Raw genomic sequence first — 23700 nt, 5'->3', positions numbered from 1 at the left:
CCTCCGTGTGCCGATGCTAGCCCCCTCATCAACTCTTAGTTTATTAGCACATTCTAAAAATTGTATATTTGAGGAACTTTCTTCTTCAACCTTTCAAGCTGGCCCAGTGGCTTTCTGACTCTCCAAATTTTCCTGGCCCCCTCTCCTGCCTGCTTTCTCTAGCCTTGTGAGCCTTTTTTGTTTGCTTTCTGTCTTTTCACTCTCCAAGCCTAAATGAGCATTCAGCTAGTTGGCCACATATGGTTAATGGAGGAGAAGTCAGGGAGAGTGATGACCTCTTCCCTCCCTCCCCATCTCCCATGATTTTTTCTTTTAACAGCATTAAGCAACCTGGCCTCCACTGATGTCAGCACCAATAATAGTAGCAATTTAGTCAATTCTTTCTCTTTTCTTTTTATGCCTGAAGATTGCTTAAGTCAGCTCTCTGCCTCACTTCCTTCATAGCCATGGGATCAAGAGAGACAAAAGTCAGCAATGCTTAAGTGGGTTGTTTAACACACTGACCTCCCCCTGCCTCTCAGTTGTTCCTTACAACAAAGGGGATAATTGAGAAGTAACAGTTTCTTGGTACCAACACTGCCTATAAAATGTCCATTGTATGTTTCCACAGTGGTCTTACGTATGTTCCAAAGAGCACAAGAAACATGTTTATTATAGCAGTTTACCAAACTGGATTTTTTTAATTCTCAAAGAATAACAACTTAATTGATCGTTTCAGACTCCTATACTCCTTCAGTACATATCCATTGTCATTTTTAATATCTCCTAATCTCATTAGGAGTATTTTAAGTAAAATAGCATGTATTGTAGCCATTACTCTATAGCAATCTATGCTTGAAAATATGTAATCTTATTTATCTAGGTCAATTGTTCTTTAAACCATTAATACCCATTTGTTGACCTCGTTAAATATGTTATATATCCTCTGAAAATATCAGCTGCCAGTGTTTTCAGTGCTCTTCTCTTTCTGCCTAATGGTGGATTGAAACAGGCATAAGGAGAACAGTACGGGGAATAGCTTTCATCTTTAAATATCTAGTTGCATTGTTTTGTGGGAGCTTGCAAGCAATAGAATAGATTAGTGGAGAACACATTGGAGGGCTACCATTTTAGTTAATTCATATTAATGATGTGGGTATATAGGTGTTCTTATTGATAAATGCATTTAGATATGTTTGTACATATATGCACCCATATAAAATGCAATTGTCCTTATACACTCAATCTCATGTTTTTCTGCCTCCATAATAATCTTTTTGTCATACTTCTCTCATATAATCATAGAGCTGAAAGGGACCTTGAGAGACCATCTAGTCCAGCCCCATTCCTCCAGGCAGGACTGTATTCAAACCATCCCAGAAAGATACCTGCCCACCATTTTCTTAAAAATCTCCAGAGAAGGAGACTCCACAGCCTCCCTTGGTAATGCATTCCAATGTCTCACAACTCTTCTAGTCAAGAAGTTCTTCCTACTATATAACCTAAGTTCCTCTTGCTGCAGTTTAAGTCCATTCCACTTGGGTTTTTTCTCCTTTGGTGGAAGCAGAGATAAGGTGCTCCCCACCACTCAAACAGTGACCCATCCTCTACTTGAAGACTGTTAGACAGTCCCCTGTGAGCCTACAAGACTAGCCTTTCTTCTGAGGGGCTTTTGCTTAAATTGTTAATTTGTGTTTGTCACTTCTCTGCATTAGTGCTTTCAATGGCTCTAAAATGTTTGTGGCTTTTTATCACCCAATGTGTGTTTGTTATGTTCTCATGTGTATTGATTGAGGTGTTGTATTTAGGAGACCTCAGTTATTTCTCACTTTTATATCAGCATTTTGCTTTGTTTTTGTTATGATAACTTCAGAGAATGAATGAAAAGTCAATAAATTTTGAAAATGTGATTTGGAACATTCTGAGTAAATATAGTTCATGTTTCCAAATAAAAGTTGATATCAGGAACTGTTTTTAGCCAAAGTGTAGTGGGGAGGTGAAAGTTGGGTGAAGAAGGGTGAAATGATTTTTTATCTTAATGCTTATCACCAAGGTGCCATGGTATGAGGTATGTTTGTTGTATAATCTAAAATTTATTTCATGGGATTTTCTCTGTATTTTAGCTGCATATTTGAGCCAGAAGGAAATGCTTGCAGCTTGACAGACAGCACAGCGGAAGAACACGTGTTAGCCTTGGTAGAACATGCTGCTGACGAAGCCCGGGACAGGATTAACAGATACCTGCCAAACAGCAAGGTAGAATACCCTGTCATTTTGGATACAGAAGGGATAGCTTGGATTTTTCTTACTTTCTAAGGGTACCTTAATTAATTCTGTGGTTAGAAATGGTACAATAAGGGATGTATTGATTCAAGATTCCATTAAAAGGAGGTCCTGGATTCCTCAGAAACTGAGACTAATTGTTTGCTGATTACATTATCTAGATAGCTAATGGGTCTTAAATGTTTTGGCTTCTGTTCATACTTGAGAGCTAGTTTGAAATTTTGCCTTCTCTGGTTCCTGCATAAGACGGTGTTTGCTTTTAGAAGAGATAAGAAATTCATAATATCCAGTGAAAAGAGTTTATTTCATTCTGATCTTATAGCTCTCCATTGGCATCCTTGTTCTCATTGACACTAGGACATCTCAAGATAAATTATTTATATATATATATGTGTGAAATTTGAAGCTTTTATTTTTAGGCTCCTTGGTTACATGAATAGAAAGATAGGAAATTTTTTTCCCCCTCAGATCAGTGAATACTTGTTTTTCTTTTTGTGTCTTAATAGGAATTTTCAATTTATTAGTGAAATCACCTGACTCTTACAATTTATTCAGTCAGTTGGTGTTTTATCTTATCTATATTATCTTTCTTAATATTCTCAGCACTTAGCACAGTGCCTGGCATATAATAGTGCTTGTTGATTGGTTAATTGATTGTTCAATCTATACCTCTTTACAGATGGGCTATTTAAAAAAGAATGGAGATGGGGCTTTACTGTACAGTGTGGTCAACCTGTCAGATCCTGAGGCAGAAGGTAAAATCTTTTACTACTAAGGCACTAAATCTCATCAATTATATGTGCAGTCTCCTTTTCTCTTTCCCTGTATAAGCATAGTCCTCATCTGACTAGTAAGCATTCATTATTGATTTGCTATACATTTTATTTCTAGTTTTTTGAATCAGATCTTTTATTTCATTAGCATCAGCAATTTTCACAACTTTTTAGTATCAGAAATTGCTGAAGATGCTGGTGTTCCATGATTTGTTCAGGGTCATACTGTTTAAATGAATCACAAGCAAGATATGATTCCTGGGCTTCCAGGTTGTGCCCAACTCTTCTATCTGGCATGCTACACTAACTCTTATCAATATGTAGCAAATAAAATAAAATAAAAATTGTTTTTAAGTTTAATTATTTTGCACATAGCAAATTTGTAGCAAGAAGAGCCACATTATGCTTAGGTCATGTAGAGGTAATAATAAAAGTCAGAAGATCATAGATTCAGTGATGGAATAGATCAAAAAAAGTCATTGATGTTTAACCCCCTATAGTTCCCACCTAAAGAAATAGAGTCAGAGTAGTTAAATGATGGGCCTGAGTTCATCTGGCTATAGAAGCAGAGGAAAGATTAGACTCTCTGGGGCAGCCTCAGAGCCTTACATGCCAGAGAGAGTCTTGAAGAAGAGAAGTTTACAGATAGAAATAGGAGGAATGAAACTTTAGTCCATAATTAGCCATTGTTAGGTCCTTCTGCATTATATATAGTTCTGTGTGATCACTTAGCCAAGAAAAAGAAGCCATCTTTAGTGAAAGGGGTTATTTAAAGTTCAAGGAAGCTTCCAGGTCTTGGCACATCTGGTAAGGTTAAAAATTAATTAAGCCAAAAAAAGAATTGAAGGTACATTGTGCAAAAAAACTAAAGGTATAAGGTATAAGAAGGTCATTGGTATATATAGAACCATAATTTGAATTAGAAGATAGAACAAAATTAGGATTTTTCAATTTAGAGGATTAAGAAAGAGCTCTGACTAATGAACATGTACACATATGATCAACATGGGCTTGTTCATCAAATCCTAGGTATTAGATATTAAACTTCTCCTTGGGAACTTTGGAGAACTTCACACAGATAAAGTAAAAAGAAGTGCTTTTGCAATCGATAACAAACATAAGCATTTGTATCCCAAACTGTTTGCATGCTGAATATTGAACATAATCAGTGATACATATTTTATCAGTGTTAAAGTATGTCTTAGTATGCTTCTTTGGGGAGGGATTATTTTTTAGTTATTATAAAATCTTTCTGTCACATAATATTGCAGTAAATTTTTTTTAAAGGAAGTTTAATATGCTAACTTGTTAAGTCAATCATTTTTTGGTCAAAATTTTATAGATGAAGAAACTCACCCAGTGGATTTGAGTTCCCTCTCAAGCAAATTGCTCCCTGGTTTTACTACTTTAGGATTCAAAGATGAAAGAAGAAACAAAGGTAAATATGTAATTAAACATCAAAGTAAATTTAAGCAATTTATGAATTTTCCCCCAAGACTTTGCTTTTTAATTTCTATCTCATAATTTCCTCCTAGCTATCTGTAGTAGTGCTCCTGATCCTTGGAAATTATCATTGTGTGTAATGACTGTAGCACTTTCAGTATAACAAGTTTATGGTAGTGTTTATTCATTTGGGGATGTTCATTGTGCCCGAAATATTTTAGGGTGGAATGTCGTCACATAGTTAAAATACATACTATTATTCAATTTGTTTTAAGAACATCTTTTTGCCTGCTTTCTTTATCCAATTGATTTCTTGGCAATCACATGTTTAAAGTGTGGGGTTATTTGGGAGGGGAGTTTGGTTTGGGGTTTGGTTTTTTTTGAGATTGAATTGAAATAAGGGCATAGATATTTAAAAAGTATGGTGTTTTTTGGTAGTTTTACTACTAGAAGGAAAATATTGGGGTGGGGGGAATCTGTGGGAGTCTCCTTTTCAGAATTTTTTGTTTTTCTTTGCTTTTGGTCCAACCTACTATAATTGCATTGGTATGGGGAACTCCTGATGAGGAAACTCACTACAAATGCAGATCTGCAGCCATTTACAGCTTCCTGTAGGGATGAAATAAAGCAATGCCAATTCCCTTTGACATGAGAGCACAGATTTAGAATTAAATGGGCTCTTAGAAGATATTTAATCTAGTCTCCTCATTTTAAAGATGAGCAAACTAAAACTCGGAGAGAAGTCATATGCCTAAAATAGAAGAGATTTAAGATTGTTCTACTTTTTAGGAGTTGGGGTGTCTCATCTGAGTATTTTACTAAAACATTTTAAAGTGATAGTACCCATGTCTTAGTATACTAAAAGTACATTCCTATTATTTTTCATCCTTTTCTTTCCCTCACTCCATTCTCATTGCCATCACCTTATTGCAGGTTATTATTATGTCAGCATCTGAGTTTTCATAATGCTTTCTTATATAGTTTCCCCACATCTACTTTCTTTGCATAGTCATCATTCTGATCTGCATATTTCCACAGTTCTGTTCATATCACCCTTGTAGAACCTTTTAGTAACCTCCTTTTGCATCCTTTTAGTAACCTCAGATTACATCCAGATTCCCAAATCTGGTACTCTAGACCTGGATTTCCTATTCTGACTACCTTAGCTTTACCTCCTCTTGCTTTGCTTGGTTTGCATGCATGTCTTGTTCTCTCTCATTTTACATATTCATTCAATTTCTTGTCCCAGATTCCCCCCCTTTCTCCCTATTAAAATTAACCTATCCTTCAGGATTATACTTAACTATATGTTATATTGTAAAGGACGCTGATCAGAATTGAGTTCCATTTCCGGTTCCAGAATTTTTAACTTGTATCTTTTAATCAGCTCATTTAACTTCTCAGTTTCCTCATCTGTAAAATTAATATGTTGTTGGGAAAGCACTATTGTGAGTTTTCCCTATATTATGCTTTATTGGATGTGATTCCTCTCTGAACTCTAGAATTATTTTTTTCCTTCTGGGATCTAGAATCAAAAGGAACCTTAGAGATCACTCAGTGTTTGTATTAAAGTTTTTAAATTCTTTACATAATTTCACTTGATCCTCACGACAACCCTCTGAGATATGTCAGATAGGTGGTCTTATCTCCATTTTACAGATGAAAAGCTCACTGTCTAAAGTCATTTACCCATAGTCACGCAGATGAGCCAGGATTCAAAAACAAGGCTTCTGATTATATATCTCTTTCCAGTATAATTGTTTGGACAAGTAGATCATCTTATAGTCTGCAAATCACTAAAATCTAGAATAGTTTACTTTTTTTTCTCAATCCCTGATCAAATAAATGATCAGTTAATCTACTTTGAATAAAGAATTAGGGAATAGTTCTTACTTTTTTTTGAAATTTTACTTCAATCAAATCCCATAATTCAAATAAAAAATTGAATCAATCAATTTTTTTAAGTTAAGTAATGGGAAAATATGTTTTCTGTAGTACAAAACTCATATTTTTCTTTCTAAATCTGTTAAGTTAACTCCAGAAAAATGAACTAACATAATTTTAAGCATAACTAATAATTTAGTATAAATACAATTTTATTACTTTGAGAATTATGTAAATATTTATTAAACTAAATGAAAAAAATATTGTTTTTGAGATGAATTTCACTTAAAACTCCATGTATCTTTTTTTTTCCTGCTTCCTTAAGTCACATTTCTTACAAGTTCGTACTTACTTTCAATGCAAAAATAGTATAGTACTAGAAATCAGATTTAAAGGAACATCTTATTCATTGCTATGGAGATGTAGACATGTAATAAGTGTCCTTAAGGTGAGTATTGGCTGAGCCAGGTATAATTATCTAAAGAATATGTTGACTTCATAATAGAAAGACAAAAGAAGTTACTTTGTCTTAGATGGAATTTCACTCTAAAACTAATATTGTATCTTTTGTTTTTCCTGACTTCCTTTTAGTCACATTTCTTACAAGTTCAGGTACTTCACTTTCAATGCAAAATAATTCAGTATTCAGTGACCTGAAATCAGATGAAATGGAACTCTTATATTCAGCCTATGGAGATGAGACTGGTATACAGTGTGCCTTAAGGTGAGTATTGGCTGGTGCTACAGGGTCACTTAATATCTAAAGAATGGATTGGTTTACTTCCCTATAATGAAGGAGAAGCAATTTGCTGGCTTGTTGGATGCTACATAGTTGGGGTTAACTGGCAACAATTTCTATCATTTGGTATGCTATCTCATGAAAGAATTTATAATTGATCCTGAGGAGGAATCAAAGAAAGAGAATAACTTACTCTACTTAACATCATTCTGACAATGTTGAGTATGGATTAAAAAAATGAGACACATGAGGCAAGCAAACTAATTTGGAAGCTAGTATTGTGGTCTCTGTAGAATGTAATGAGAACCTGACCAGGTGGTGGTTTTGTGCGTAATTTTTGTTTGTTTGCAAAAAAAGAAAAAAAAAATACAGAGATAAAAAATGACAAGATTTAGCCATTCTTTGCAGTGAGAACGAGATTTCAAAATTGACCAAAGATAGTTCCCTCAGCAGAAATAAGAAAGTTTTGAAGGGAAAACAACAGTGGTAGGAAAAGTTTGGGAGGAGAAAAGTAATGATCTCTCTTTGGGACATGTTGAGTTTGAAAGTGCCTATGGGAGATAGCCAGTTTGAAATGTCCATTTGGTGATGTAAAATTAGAGCTCAGGACAACTTAGTAAGTGGAATAAGTAATTTGTTCCTCCTCTACTGCTCAGAAAGCATAATTGAAAAGAAATTGTGATCTTATAAAAGATATCACCTCAACACTAATTAAAGTAACAAAGTAAAGAAAGATAAATAGAAAGAGGCTTAAAAACAAAAGCCAAATATTCTCAACCTTTGTTCTTTGTAGCCTACAGGAATTTGTGAAAGACTCTGGGAGTTACAGTAAGAAAATAGTGGATGACTTACTAGATCAGATCACAGGTGGTGATCATTCTAAAACCATTTATCAACTAAAGCAGGTAAGTCCCAGTTTTCTTAAAGACACATGGGCATGTTTACTCTTTGACTGTAGATATTGACTTGTCTCTTCTTTAGGGTTGCTATTTTCCAAGTGCAGAATGAGTTGTTAAAAGAAAAGTATATTAACTAATGTTTATGCTAACTATTATTTTTCCAAGATTATTGAATTAGTTTTTACATACTTAACTGGTTACAGCTTTAGTTTATATCATTGGTTTCAATTGGATTTCTTTTTAGAAAATATAATTGATGGAAAATGATTTGGAAATAATTTTTAAAAATTTTTTCTGTAAAGTCTTTAGTCAACATAATTTTATAGCTTTGTATGCTTATAATACCAAAAGAGAACAGGTATTCAAGGAATTTTATCAGAGATTTTAGATGAAACTGTAGATTATATAGTTATCATATTGCAGATGAAACAAAGATTAAGAGAAATCAATAACATTGGACAGCAGAGTAAATAACCCCGAAAATGCAGGTAGGTAGAAAAAAAAAATAAGTGAAAATTGCCAAGTTGGAATTTAACTGGAATAAATGTTAAGTTCTATACTTAAATTCAGATCAGCTGTACAAGTACAGGAAAGAATGGCTAGGTGACAGTTTATATGAAATTGATCCAGGGGTTTTTCATGAATTAGCAGTTAACAGTATGAGACAGAAGCCTTAAAACCAGTCATTCTTAACCTTTTTTGTCACAGGCCCCTTTGGCAGTTTTGTAAAACCTGGAATTTCTCCTCAGTGTTTTTCAATGCATAAAATAAAATAAGTATATTACAAAGTTATACTGAAATGGAGCTACCCTGTACGTCCTTCAAGAAGATTATAGGATCGTGAATTTCAGGATCCTAAGCCGGGTTCACAGATCCCAAGGCAAGAACTCCTGCTTAAGACCTAACTTAATCTTGGGAGTTTTGTACTACTTTAGAATATAAAATGTAAGAAATAATAACTGTACTCTCTTCTACCCTGATCAGACCATATTTGGAATATTGTTTAATTCTGGATGCCACAAATTAGGAAGGACATTGACAAATTAAAGTATATCTAGAGTCAAATAACTAGGATAAGAACTATAAGCTATACTGTAAAAAGATTCATTTAATGAATTAGCCATGTCACTCTAAAGAATAAAAGATTAGGAGAATGATATAATAATCTTCCTATCAGCAATAGTCAAAACTTTTGGAGAAGTAGTTTCAGGTTTTGGTAGAAGGAAAAATTATTAAAAATAAGAGCTACACAAAAATTATTTAAATTTGTGGGGAGAAAAATGAACTATTGGAGATTTTAAGAGGAAGCTGAATTTAATTAGAGTAATTAAAGAGGGGATGCTTTTTTAAGACTAGCCTAGCATCTTCATTTTATAGAAGAAGAAATAAGTTAGAGATGTTGAGTGACTTCTTGCATCTTAAGTAGAGCAGTTTTTGTGTTACATCATGTGTCTCAATACTTTATGATTCTATAGAGACAATGAAACAATGATATAGTTTTTAACTGTTGAAGCATTTTTAGTCAACTTACTGCACCCATGCCCATTCTTTTTCATAAAGATGAAACTTTTATCCTTTTTAAAATTAGACTTTTGTGTTGCCTTTTCTCTATGATGCTATTCATAAAACTCTGATGGCTCCATATTCTTATTCAGCATTGCATATACTCCCATCACCTATATAAATCACTAACATTCTCATCTTTCTATGTATTTTCTCCAAAGAAATATATTCTTTATATATTCTTCACCACTGAAGGCTTTTCTCTGTTTATTTTAATATTTCAGGCATATTTGTGTAGAGTAGGAACTGTCTTTTATCCTGTAGTCTCTCTCTGTAACTGGATTGGTGCAGTGAATACTGTGGTAAGCTTGGAATTAGGAAGACCTGAGTTCAGATCTGGCTTCACACACTATGAGGTGTGTCACGCTGGAAAAGTCACTTAATCTTTGTTTGCCTCAATTTCTTCAATTTTAAAATGGGAATAATAATAGTAATTCCTTTGAAGAGTTGTCATTTTTCTAGTCCAAAACAGCTTGGGAAGAAGAAGTCTTAGGCCACTGGAGTAGAACTGGTCATGGCAGCAATAGGAAGCATTCTAGTATCCAGGGACAGGTATGGAAACCGGAATTGAACATCAGGACGTAATTATCAAAGCAGAAAAAGATCCCTGGAACAACTCTTGTCACCCAAGTTACAATTCCAGGTCATGGAATCAAATGGTCACAAGCAGCAGAGGTCCCAGTAATGTCTAGAGCAAGGAACAAGTTCCAAAAACTTTGTAGAATTTGTTTTAAACCTACAGGGGGGTAATCATCAATTCTAATCATTAAGCCTGCAGTAGAATGATCAGGGTAGGAAACAAAGACCATTGTCTTTTATTGTTAGTCACTCTGAATCTATAGAACTTCTCAGGAGATCCAGTCAAATACTTCCAGTGCTTCCTTCTAAACAACTTTAAAATAATACCTTACATTGAATTCTGGAGCAGTGAAAGGTCAGGATGAGACATCTTTCTAGCCTAAGACAATTTAGGAGATCAGCAGGAAAGGTCTGTGACTCCTAAATGAGGACCAGCCCAGGGCACACACAATCCACCACATCAACTATAGGCCTTGCTGATGGTGGTGACAGCAGAAACAGTAGCTTTAAAAGCTCTTAACCCAGAGATGATAAGGGAGTTGGATAACTAGACAGAAAGAGATTACAAGGAATCCTTTTCTGTCACTGAATACAAGTTTTGATATTGTTTGGCAACTCTATTGCTTGTATGCATTTCTGATTTACAGTTCCAAGATGGAATTTTATAATCAAAGTCCAAAACTCCCAGGTCAAAGAGAAAACATTGCAAACATCCATAAGGAAACAATTTAAATATCTTAGAGCCAAAGTGAGGATTGCATAAGATTTAGCAGTTTCCTCATTAAGAAAGCTGAAGAACTTAAAATATGATTTTCTAGGACCTAAGAATTTTGCATTCTAAGAAAATAAGATTTTCTAGGATCATCTAGGATACTCAGTTTTTGCTAAGCAGGTTATTCTTCAACCAAGAATAACCTGCTTAGCAAAAACTGAGTATACTATTTCAAGGGGAAAATAAATTGGATAATGAAATACAATAATTTTCAAGCATTCCTAATAAAAATACCAGAACTGAAAAGAAAATTTGGCATTCAGATATAAAACTCAAGAATTTCATTAAAAGATACACATTAAAAAGAAATCATAAGGGACTCAGTAAGGTTAAACTGTTTAATATAACTTCTAAGAACTTTATTAATCATTGTTAAGAGTTAGGAGTCTACATAGACAAAAGGCATGGCTATGAGTTGTTAATGTTAGGATGATCTCAAAAAAAAAAAAAAGGATTGAAAAGAGAAAGCAGAAGAATAGGAAAAATGTCTCACATAAAAAGGAAGCAAGCAAAAAAAAAAAGCAAATAAAAGAGGTAGAAGAAAAAAAGAGAAAAGAAATGAAAGGTATGGAAGAGAGAATCAACAGTTTGGGAAAGGAAGGCAATTCTTTAAAAAAAAAAAAAATGGCCAAATGCAAAAAAAAAAAAAAATCCACTGAAGAAAACAACACCTTCAAAAGTAGAGTTAACCAAATGGAAAAAGAAATATAAAAGCTAACAAAGAAAATCACATATTAGAAACTAAAATGGGGCAAATGGAAGCTAATAATTCTATGAGATAAGAATTAGTCAAACTAAAAAGAATGAAAAAAAATGGAACAAAATATGAAATAACATCATTAGAAAAAAGGCCAACCTGGAAAATATGTCCAGAGAAGACAATTTAAAAATTATTGGTCTACCTGAAGGCCATGACCAAAAAAAAACCTGGAAGAGATCATCAAGGAAAACTGCTGCAATAGTCTAGAAATCGAGGGGAATATACTCATTGAAAGAATACATTAATCACCTTTGGAAAGAGATGGAAAACCACAAGGAAAACCCCAAGGAACATTGTTGCAAAACTATAACTACTATCTCAAGGTAAAAATACTACAAGCTGCCAGACAAAAATAAATTCAAATATCAAGGAAAATAATATGTTGTTTACTAGAAACATTAAACAAAGATATTGAGTTAAAATAAGGAATTAGAGCAGAATCATAAATATTTATGTTTTGTCAAAAAAATTTTTTAAAAGGGTGTGGTAATCATGATCTTAAAGAGAAAGCAAAAATATATCTAATTCATTAAGAGATAATCAGGAAGCTGCTTTTGTAAACAGGTACTGTAAATTTATATAAATTTTAAATATATGCCTATCAAATGGAATAACATCCAAATTCTTTTTTTAAAAAATTAAATGATTTATAGAAGGAACTAATAAAATTATGATAGTAGGAGACCTGTATCTCCCTCAGACATAAATAATGAAGTAAATAAGAAAAAATGTTAAAGAGATGAATAAGATTTTTAGAAAATTTAAATATGATAGTTCCCTTGAAAATAATAAATGGAGAAAGGAAAGAGCACATATAATTTTTAGCAATATGTGTCTCCTTCAAAAAAATTTACCATGTATTAAAGGATTAAAGCTACAAATACAGAAATATAAAATGCATCTCATTTAGTTATGTCTGACATACTGTGACTTTGTGGACCATCCTGCCCAAGGGGGGGTTTTGACAAAAATGCTGGACTGGTTTGCCATTTTCTTCTCCAGCTAATTAAGACAAATAAATAAAGTGATTTTCCCAGGTTCACACAGTTAGTATCTGTAGCCAGATTTGAACTTGGGTCTTTCTGTGCTGTAGCCACTGAGCCATTTAGCTGCCCCTTTGTGAGTGTAATGCAATAAAAATTACAAAGAGAAGACTCTTTGAAGCCTAGGTTAAAAAAATTAATTGGAAGCTACATGATTTCATCCTAAAGAATATATGGGTCAAAGAATAAATCATGTTAGCAATAATTTAATTAAGATAATAACCACAATGAGAAAACCTGCCAAAATTTATTGTATATAGCCAGAGCAATGCTTAGGTGAAAATCTATATCTCTAAATGCATACATCAGCAAAAGAGCAGATCAATGAATTAAGTCATGTACCTAAAAAACTCTTAGAAAAAAAGTCAAACATTGCTGGTGGAACTGTGAATGGATTCAACCATCCTGGAGAGCAGTTTGGAACTATTCAAAAAGTTATCCAACTGTGCATGCCCTTTGACTGAGCAGAGTTACTATTGAGCTTATATCCCAAAGAGATCTTAAAGAAGGAAAAGGGACCCATATGTGCAAAAATGTTTGTGGCAGCTTTTTTTGTAGTAGCAAGAAACTGGAAACTGAATGGATGCCCATCAATTGGAGAATGGCTAAATAAGTTATGATATATCAATGTTATGGAATATTATTGTTCTATAAGAAACGATCAGCAGAATGATTTTAGAAAGGTCTAGAGAGACTTACATGAACTGATGCTGAGTGAAGTGAGTAGAACCAGGAAGTCATTGTATACAGCAACAACAATTCTGATGGATGTTGACTCTCTTCAACAGTGAGATGATTCAAACCAGTTCCACTTGTTCAGTAATGAAGAATGCCATCTACACTCAGAACTGTAGGAACTAAGTATGGACCACAACAAAGTTTGCTTGCATTTGTTTTCTTTTTTTTTTTTTTTTTTCTTGATGCAATTTTTCTTGTCCAGCAAGATAAATGTATAAATATCTATACATATATTGGATTTAACATATATTTTGACATATTTAACATGTACGGGCTATCTGCCATCTAGGGGAAGGAGTAGGGGGAAGGAGGGGAAAATTTGGAACAGAAGTTAAAAAAGAAGTCGAACAAATCATAAATGAGCTCCCTAAGGAAGAACCACAGAACAATTGAATTTTACCAAACATTTGAAAAATAACTAATTTTACTATTACAATATTGAGTACAGAATTGAGACCCAACTTTTAAGAAGAGCCAAAACAGAGATAAAAACCTGTGACTCGGTTTTCCTTATGAATATTGATGCAAAAAATGTGAATAAAATATTGATGTAACACTATATAATAGAAATAATATTCCAGAGGGGATTTATACTAGGAACGCAGGACTAGTTCGACATCAGGAACAGTATAAGCATGATTGACTTTTTTTTGACACAAACAAAAATCATATTTTTAGCAAAGATATGGGAACAGAAACTTTTGACAAAATGCAACTTGTGTTCCTGTTAAAAACTCTAAAAGAAGTACCAATTCATACCTATCAGATTGGTTAAGATGCCAAAAAAGGAAAATGACAAATGCTGGCAGGGATATGAGAAAACAGCAACACCTAATACATTGTTGGTGGAGCTGTCAAGTAGTGCAACCATTCAGTAAAGCAATTTGGGACCGTATCTGAAAGAAATGTATACCCTTTGACTTGGCAATACTGTTATAAGATCCGTACCCAAAGAGAGTTTTTTAAAAAGAATGGGAGAAAAGACCTATTTACAAAAATATATCGCCTCTCTTTCATGTGAAAGGGTTGAAAACTGTCAAGATCCCTATTATTTGAAAAGTGTCTGAACAAATTGTGGTATATCAATATGCTGAAATATTATTGTGCAATTAGAAATTATAAAGGGGATGACTTAAAGAAAAACATGATGAGAATTGTATAAATCTATGAAAATTGAAGTGAACAGAATCAGGAGAACAAGCTATATGTATCTTAGATCATCACAGTGACCCATTACAATTCCAGAGAACTCATGATGAGACATGCTACCACCCCCAGATAGAGAAGTGATTCACTTCAATTTACTAAATATTTATTTTTAATGTGTTTTATTTTTCCCCACTGACATGTTTTTTTTGTTCGACTTCTTTTTTAACTTCTGTTCCAAATTTTCCCCTCCTTCCCCCTACTCCTTCCCCTAGATGGCAGATAACCCATACATGTTAAATATGTCAAAATATATGTTAAATCCAATATATGTTGGGGTTATGATTTGCCCAAGGTCGCACAGCTAGGAATTGTTAAATGTCTGAGGCCAGATTTGAATTCAGGTCCTTCTGACTTCAGGGCTGGTGCACTATACCAACTAGTTGCCCCTAAAATATTTTTTTTAACATTTAAAAAAATAATTTTTGAATTTCACATTCTGTCCTTACCTTCCCTCCCCGCCTTTAAGATGGTAAGCAATCAGATGTAGTTTATACATGTGCAGTCATGTAAAACATTTTTATGTTAGTTCATTTGTACAAGAAAACTTGAATAAAATAAAAAGAATAAAAGTTTAAAATAGCATGCTTAGGTCTTTATTCAAATAGTCACTTCTTTCTTTGAAAGCAGATAATATGCTTCACCATTAGTCCTTTGGGATTGTCTTAAATCACTATATTTCTGAGATTTGCCAAGTCATCCACAGTTCATCATACTCTCTTGCTGTTTTTGTGTACAACATTATCTTGTTTCTGCTCATTCCTCTTTGCATCGGTTTGTGTATGTTTTTCCATGTTTTCCTAAAGCCATCCTGACTTTAGAAGAAATTGTCATTTCTTCTAGTATAATAATATTCTATCTTAATCCTATACCACATCTTGTTCAGTCTTTCCTCAGTTGATAGGAAATTCTTAACCACTACAAAAAGAGCTGCAGTAAATATTTTTGTACAAATAAGTCCTACTTACTCCCCCCCCCCCTTTTTTTTTTAATGGTTTTGAGATGTAGACCTAGCAAGTGTATTGCTGGATATGCACAGGTTTATAGCCTTTTGGACATAGTTCCAGATTGTTCTCAAATATAAACATTAACTGCTTACTATGTGCCAGGTATTGAGTTAAAAATGTAAATAAGAAAAAAGAAGACATGCTTTCCCTTCAAAGATCTTACAGTTTAATGGGAGAAGACATCACAAAAGCAGGGTGCACAAGGAGGCATTAAGGGTGTTAAATCCATAGAGCTGAAACTAATTACTGCAGCTGTGGACAAACTTTTTTTGGGAAGAGTTGGTGAAAGAGAGTAAGGAATCCAAGATTATTCCTAATGTTAGGCTGAGGAATTGGAAATATAGTGATGCCTTCTAGAGAAATAGGGAGAAAGGGTTTACAGATAAAGATAGTGAGTTCTGTTTTGAACCTATTTAGTTTAAACTATCCACTGAACTTCTAGTTTGAGATGTCTGAAAGGTAGCTGGAGATGAGAAATTGTTTGGGCAGGATAAGTAAATTTGAGAGCCGTCAACACAGGGATGGTAATGGGAGCTGATGAGATCACCCGTGAAGTAGTGTAGGGGAAAATGAGGAGAGAACCTAGGGCAGAACCTGAGGAACACCAATGGTTATAGATCTAGAGGAGTAGCCAGTGAAGGAGACAGCAAACAATCAGTCAGATAAGAGGAGAATCAGGAAAGAATGTGGAGAGGAGCAAATTAAGGAGGAGAGAATATCAAAGAGAATGAGAATTAAGAAAAGGCCATTGGATTTAGTAACTAAGAGATCATTAGAAACTTTGGAGAGAGTAGTTTGGTAGAATGATAAGATGAAAAACTAAATTGTAAGAGGTTAAAAAGAGGATAGAAGAAAAAAAGTAAAAGCGTGCCTAATTCAATTGTTAATACTGTAAAGTTACCCATGTATATATCCTGTAAATAAAAGGCTATTTAAAAAAAAAAAAAAAAAAAGCGTGCCTAATTGTAGATGGCCTATCTGTGGGTTTCTGGGTTGTTCAAGAGATTTTAGGCCCCTTTTGGTTTCTTATTTGTTCCTAAATTGTGCTTTCCAGTAGTTTTCATCATATTTCCCTATTTACATCAAGATACAGAATAAATTAATTTTAATGACCTTGTCATATTCTCATATAATTTCTCTTCATCTCTTCTGCAACAGATGTTAATTCATAAATTGCAGTTATCTTTCTAGTAGTCAGACAGTTCTCATAATCACTGCAATTGCCTTTTGGCATTGAATGAAACCATATCCAGATCTTTTAGTTGCTGTTTAAAGAAGACTTGTGTAAGCCATATTTCCAAGACTTTTTACAAAATTAATATATTGATCAACATATGATCTCTGTCCAGTGAGTAAATGATATAATGATGGAGAAACCGACCTACAATACACTGGCACTGGGGAGAGAGGTTATAAATGAATCAGATTTTTTTTACCATAATATCTCTGAAACAGAAATACAAGACAGCTTTCAGACTTTTATTTCTGTTTCAGAGATATTATGATCAAAAAAATCAGAATCTATGTTAGCTTTCTGATGAAAGAATCTTTCATATAGATAGAAAACAATGTCTCACTGTACATTTTAATTAAAAAAATTAGGAAAGATGCATTCCTTCAGTAGACAGTTTTAAAATCATGTGCAGCAGTGTTATCAAGGAAACATCGTAAGAAATTCATAATACATTTTTAAAAAATGAGAGCTAAAATGTGTTTCTAAGAGGATGTAAGCATATTACTGATAATGCTGGATAACCTCTCTTATGTACCTAATTCTTTCATATTAATAGTGCTAAAATTTTTATGGCCTTCATAAATACTTAATTGTTAATAGCAACAAATTGATGGAGGCTTTTTCTAAAACCATAATCTCTAAGAATCTTTCAGCTATTTCATATCTTCTAGAGGTTGCAAATTCTTTGGGATTTCTAATCTACCCTAAGAACCTGGCTAGAGAGCCACAGTTTCAGGTCCATAACCCAATGAAGTTTGACCACTTCAAGTTACAAAAACAACATTAGATACTCCTCTTCTGTTTTCTTGTAAATGTATCCATCTTTACTTTTGTAAATGGAATTTACATGATCATGGCCTGAAATATTTAGGGATTTTCTAATGCATAATGACTTGAGGACAAGGGACATAATGATTGTATCAGTTCTTCTCTACTTTGACCTTTGTGTAATTATCAGTAGATAACCATATATATATATATATATATATATATATATATATATATATATATATATATATACACACACACACACACACAGAAATATAGTCTATTTCTACTATATCAATAGAAATAATAGAAGATCATTTTAAAATCTAATATAGTGGTTTTGCAGCATGTAGAAAGAACATTATATTTGGAGTCAACACAACTCTGACACTAATTGTATGAACATGGTCAAATTACTTAACCTCTTAGTCTCCATTTCTGCAACTATAAAATGTGAATGATACTCTAGCCCTGATTGTATATCAAATAAAATAATATGTTCAAGAACTTTACAAAAGTTAAAGTTTTATAATAGATGTTTTTTGGAAAGCTCTAAGAAAAAGTAGTAAACTTTGTATCATCAAGAAAACTTAAAGTCATTTTCATTGAACATCTATATTGCTAACTAAGTTTCTCATCATTTTTGTCTTCCAGAGGAGGAATATTCCAATGAAGCCACCAGATGAAATTAAGGTATGATATAATGAAGCAAGTGAATGACTCTTCCATCAAGTTTTAGTTGGAAGAGCTGACATCAACTTGAGGATCAGATTTATTTTTAAATGTGCTAATATATATTATTTTGCCTAGAAGTGAATTAAAATTTTGACAGGTCAAATTGGATGATGCTCCATCTGCCAAAAAGTTGTTTTACCCTTTGCCCTTCAGTGTAAGAGCATGTAAAAGTCCTTGAGTTACTGTAGCAGAGGCTAAATATTTACCAACATGTTTAGAGAAGAGTAAAACAAGGAGAGTCCAACCGTAGGCATGAGATGGGGAAAAAGGACTTGGTATAGAATGCTAACAGCTAGTATCGGCTTTGATGCTATAGGTCCTACCCGTTATAAAGGAAGAACACAAATTGCGCCCTACCTGTCCAGATTCCTCCAAACAAATGATGGTAAGAGCACATGTGTCCTATGGTTCTTGTGGGGTTTTTTTTAAAGCCAGCAAGAGAATGTCTGATGATTTTAGTATTCCATCTACTACAGATAGTCTCATGACCATCTTCATTCCCTAATGCCATTTAGTCACAATAGCTTTTAAACCACTTTGGTCCTTCATGCATGTATCATACAGTGCTTTTAGTATTCATTTTCCCAGTATTGATGTATCTGCTGCTTTGTCTCTGTCTCTCTCTTTCCCTCCTTTCCCTCCCTTCTTGTCTCTACATACACACCTATATATTATATATAATTTCACTCAAATATATATATATATATATATATATATATATATATATATATATATATATATATATATATTTGAGTGAAATTATTCTTTTCAAGTTATACTAGAATTTGAATTTTAAAAATTTCTCACTTTGGTCTTTTAAGTGTAGTTAAGGCACTTCCGAACCCAGTTTTATTGCATTTTTTCTATTGAAATCCATTGTTTTCTTCCTCCTTCTGGTATAAAAATGAGGTTACATTCAGAATGCTTGAAGAATGGTGTATTGTGATTTAATTGAATATTATGGTTAATTGAAGATTGACCATATTTACTAGATATTAGTGTCCTATCCATTTGACTGTAAATGTGTTTTCTTTTGCTTTTTATAGTTACTTGGCATTTTCATAATCAGTTCAATCAGAAACCTGTGATTGGGTATTGGAATATTCTATTGGTTATAACAGATACTCCCATTAGTTTGCTGCTGGACACCCAGAACACTGCTAATACTGACATTTTTATTCTTCCAATCTTATTTTTGTTGTTTTTTACACCATAACTGTTATTATTTTGTTTCACTATTTCCAAGTGTGTAGCAGTTTTACATCTTGATTAATAATAGTAAAAGCCAATATTTATAGTGCTTTAATGCACTATTTAAATATATAAACATTTATAAACAAATTAATGTAAATTTGAGCCTCACAACAACTACAATGCTAACAGTCTTTATTTGCTTTACATAAAACTATTCTGAGCAACATTCAGTTTTTCAGAAGGTACTGAGGAACACTAATTTCTGAAGCTCGTTGTTATACATATATAGCAACAGTTATTATGTACAATTATATACGTACAAGTTTGGCTAAATATTTATTGGTTCATACATACCCTATTAATTGTATATAAGTCCTGATAACAATCTTGTTTATTTATCATTTGTCCCCTTTGTAAAAGTGCAGCTTATATCTTATATAATGTGGCTGCCTTTATACAAACTTAAATTTATGCATCAGAAACTTAAATAGCCATTTTTTAGATTACTAAGTCCCTTTCACTAAAATTGCTTGATCTTTACTCATATCCTGTATGCTCTTTGACTTTTCAATATTCAAAATATTTACTAATTATTTCTGTACTGTAACATGCCATTACCTTCTCCTTGTCTCACAGTTAGTATCTCTAAATTTGTCTAGCAATAGGATTGCTTTTTCTATCTTCAAGTAAGCCTATTTTTCTAAAATCTTAAGATCGATGAAATGAGAAAAATTCTGAAACCAAATGCCCCAATATCTGTACCTATCCACAAATTGCCTTACCTTTTCGTAACACCATATTAGACAATACTTTTGAACACTTTAAGATGTGTGTGTGTATATATATATATAGTCCATTCACCAATAAGCTTCGTTTTGTGCATGCATCTCGTTTTAGCTCAATTGAGAACCTCATCTCATACTGATTAATATGATTAGATGATTAGAAAATCATCACTGTTTTCTATGAGGTGCCTTTTCTTCCTTTCTGTATGTAACAAAACTCTTAATATTTTAATCTATATTATTTCTTCTTTAGCACCAGTCCCTCACCAATAGTTACCTATTGCAAATTCAAAACTGCCTTTCAAATGCAGCATATTCAAACAATGTACTCTCTTTCTCTTTCTTCCTAATTTTCTATTTTTATCAAAGATGTCCATCATCCTTTCAGTCACTCGTGTTTGCTATGCCAATATCATTTTTAACTTCTTATTCTGACTAATCTTTGTCTCTAGTGAGTTGCCAAATCTGGTTGTTTCTACCTACATAGTTCTCTTCAACCATTATCTTCTCTCTATTCACATGGTCACTATCGTAGTTCAGGTCTTTGTTATCTCTTAACTGGACCATTGCAGTATCCTCCTAATTATTCTGTCTACTTCTAGTCCCAATCCATCCTACACAATAGCAGTTACACTGATTTTCCTACAGCACATATTTAACTGTATTGTTCAGTAAATTGTACTGGCACTCTGTTATCCCTAGGGTCAAAGATAAGTTCTGCTCATAAAACCCTTCACAGTCTTCCTCTATCTGACCTTTCCAGCCTTATTGCACATAACTACCCTTCCTGTAATCTTTGGAGCAGCTGTTCTGGCTTTCTTGTTTTTCTTTACAGAGGATACTCCATCTCCCACCTCCCACTTTTACACTGACTGTCCCTCATGTATAAAATGTACTCCTTTTTTCATCACTGCCTCAGAGAATCCCTAATTTCCTTCAAGCTAAGCTCAAATGCCTCTTCCTCTGAATTTCTTAATTTTCCAGCTAGTACTTTCTCTGTGATGAAAACAAGCACTGCTTATGAATCTCTGTGGCTAGACTAGAGTATAACAGGAATGAATGGAAAGTGAGGCTAAAAGAGTAGATTAAAGTGTGAAGCTATGAAGACTTTTAAGTATCAAAGGACACAATTTATAATTGATCTTAGAGATAACAGAGGATCCTAGAGGTAATTGCTAGAGTATATTGAGCAGGCAATTGATGTTATATCTGTGGTTTAGGAATATCATTTTGGTGGCTAGGTACAGGATCTATTGGAATGGGGAGAAACCGGAGATAACAAGAACAATTAGGAATTCATTATAACAACCAAGTCCAGAAGTCATGAGGACCTTAAATTAGAATTTGAGACTATGTCAGTGAACAGAAGGGGAAGGATTTAAAGATCTTGTGGAGCTATAGTTGGGTTAGCCTTGCAACTAAAGAAGGAAATATAAGGAGTGAAGGGTGAATCCAAGATTGTAAACCTGAATGATAAAAAGTATAGCGGTACCCTCCACAAAAAGAGAAATTAAGATGGTGGATTTGGGGCAAAAAAGAAAAGAATTTTGTGGTCTGTAAGTTTGTGATACCTGTGGAGCATCTAGTTTGAAATATTTAATATGGTTGATAATGCCCTTCTAAAATCAAATTGCATATTTAAATTCCATGGAGTCCCTTCTACAATCAGTTCAATTCCACAGACATTTATTAAGGACCTACTTTATGCAAGGCACAGTTTTAGGTACTAGGGATCTAATATTTTATTTTCAATATGAAAATGGCCCTAGGAAGTTTATATTTTATAACATGTCTACAGGTAAGTAAAAAATATAGGATCATTTTATGAAAAAGAAGCACTAACAAAATTACAGAAGAGTGGGCCCCTGAATTGATCCTTTAAAGAGATCCATTTTCTAAGAACCTAGATGAAGATAAAGTGCATTCCCTTCATGAGTAGGGTGGCATGTGTAAAAGTATAGATGTTAGAGTTGGCATTTTGAATTTGGGATTTAGTTGATTAGAACATAAGAATATACAAGGTAGAGTTATTTGAAAGAAATCTGGAAGGGTAAGTTGAGTCAATTTATGGAAGGTAGTTCCAGACTAAAGAGTTTGTATATTTTATCCTATAGGTAGCTATTATAACTATTTTGAATAGGAGGATGGCAGTCAGGTTTATTACTTAAGAATATTATTTTGGCAACTTTGTGAAAGAGGAATTGAGAGAGAATGGAAGCAGGAAGACCCAATGTTATAGGCTCCCCCAAATTTCCCATAACATCCCCCATATTGATGTTCAATCTTGGGATAAGAGAGGAATAAGAAAACCAATCTATACAGATTTAATTTATTAGCTTGGGCATACTAGAATGTGGAATAAATATAAAGTAACATTGTGGTTATTTATTAGCCTTTTAAAAACCCTTAGATAATGAAAACTTGAAACATTAATAAGGAAATTCTAAATTTTGGTTGCTGCTTTCAAGTGAAGTGTGGTAAAAATAATACATAAAAGTTTGTACTAAGAAAGCTTCTGAAGGCATTCTAAGACATCTTTCCCTCCAAGAACATGCATCTGAACGTCAGGAGTCATTTATCAAGTTAAAGTTCATTGGAGCTGCATCTACATCATCTCATTTTCTTCCATTACTGTGGGGTTTTTTGGCCTTATGTTTGTGTCTTATGGTGCTTCATAATTTTTGCTTCTTATTGTGTTTTCAAGCAGATTGGTGATTCAGTTGGAGAAAACAGCTCTGTTTTGGACTTTATGTCAATGAAGTCATATTCTGATGTCTCTCTTGATATTTCCATGCTCAGTTCATTGGGTAAGTTTTAAATAGCTAAGCTCTTTAAAATTTTCTGTATTGCTTATCTTAAAGGAGTTTCTCCAGGAACTGGTTTTTTAAACTCCTGTGTACAATTAAAAAAAATTAGGAAGCAAAGTCATCAGTATTGGCAGTTTGGGGACCATTTTTAGTGGCATAAGGATTTGCTGCTGCCCCATACTCCAATCCATGAACCCCCAAATCCATTGCTCCCTACTCTAAGCAGTAATTAGTTGTCATAGCAATATAACTCACCACCCTAACTCCAACTGGGTTGCAACTCTGGGTGGTTGAGAGAATTGTGGCATTGTTAGCAGTAATAGGAGTTAAGAAGGAGGGAGAGCTTTTGGGAGAAGATAATGAATTCAGTTTGGAAAATGTTGAGTTTAAGATGTCTATTCTATGGAATATTCAGTTTGAAATGTTTAATTGGCAATGGAGTGGACATTATGGGGCTAGATAAGTAAATTAGAAAATCATCAGCACAGAAATGATCATTGAATTCATGA

The 23700-nt window shown here is 33.5% G+C and overlaps 1 protein-coding gene across 10 annotated transcripts in view; it reads left to right on the top strand.

The window, feature by feature from the left end:
- BRD9 (bromodomain containing 9) overlaps window positions 1-23700 on the top strand; it is a 49244-nt gene that overhangs the window by 17747 nt on the left and 7797 nt on the right. For 3 of the 10 annotated variants that reach the window (XM_031946082.1, XM_031946084.1, XM_031946083.1), the window contains exons 8-16: window positions 1285-1422; window positions 2103-2235; window positions 2942-3017; window positions 4378-4473; window positions 6954-7086; window positions 7895-8006; window positions 18325-18363; window positions 18722-18790; window positions 23092-23191. In XM_031946082.1, coding sequence (XP_031801942.1) covers window positions 1285-1422; window positions 2103-2235; window positions 2942-3017; window positions 4378-4473; window positions 6954-7086; window positions 7895-8006; window positions 18325-18363; window positions 18722-18790; window positions 23092-23191 — 896 coding nt within the window. The remainder of the gene's footprint in view (window positions 1-1284; window positions 1423-2102; window positions 2236-2941; window positions 3018-4377; window positions 4474-6953; window positions 7087-7894; window positions 8007-18324; window positions 18364-18721; window positions 18791-23091; window positions 23192-23700) is intronic. The other 7 variants (XM_031946088.1, XM_031946087.1, XM_031946086.1 and 4 more) reach the window with 3 other exon arrangements.

This window comes from Sarcophilus harrisii, chromosome 1 (assembly GCF_902635505.1).
Source record: "Sarcophilus harrisii chromosome 1, mSarHar1.11, whole genome shotgun sequence".
In the NCBI taxonomy this organism is placed as follows: Eukaryota; Metazoa; Chordata; class Mammalia; order Dasyuromorphia; family Dasyuridae; genus Sarcophilus; species Sarcophilus harrisii.
The sequence above is the reverse complement of the archived record's forward strand: the minus strand, read 5'-3'. Positions and strand labels throughout refer to the sequence as shown.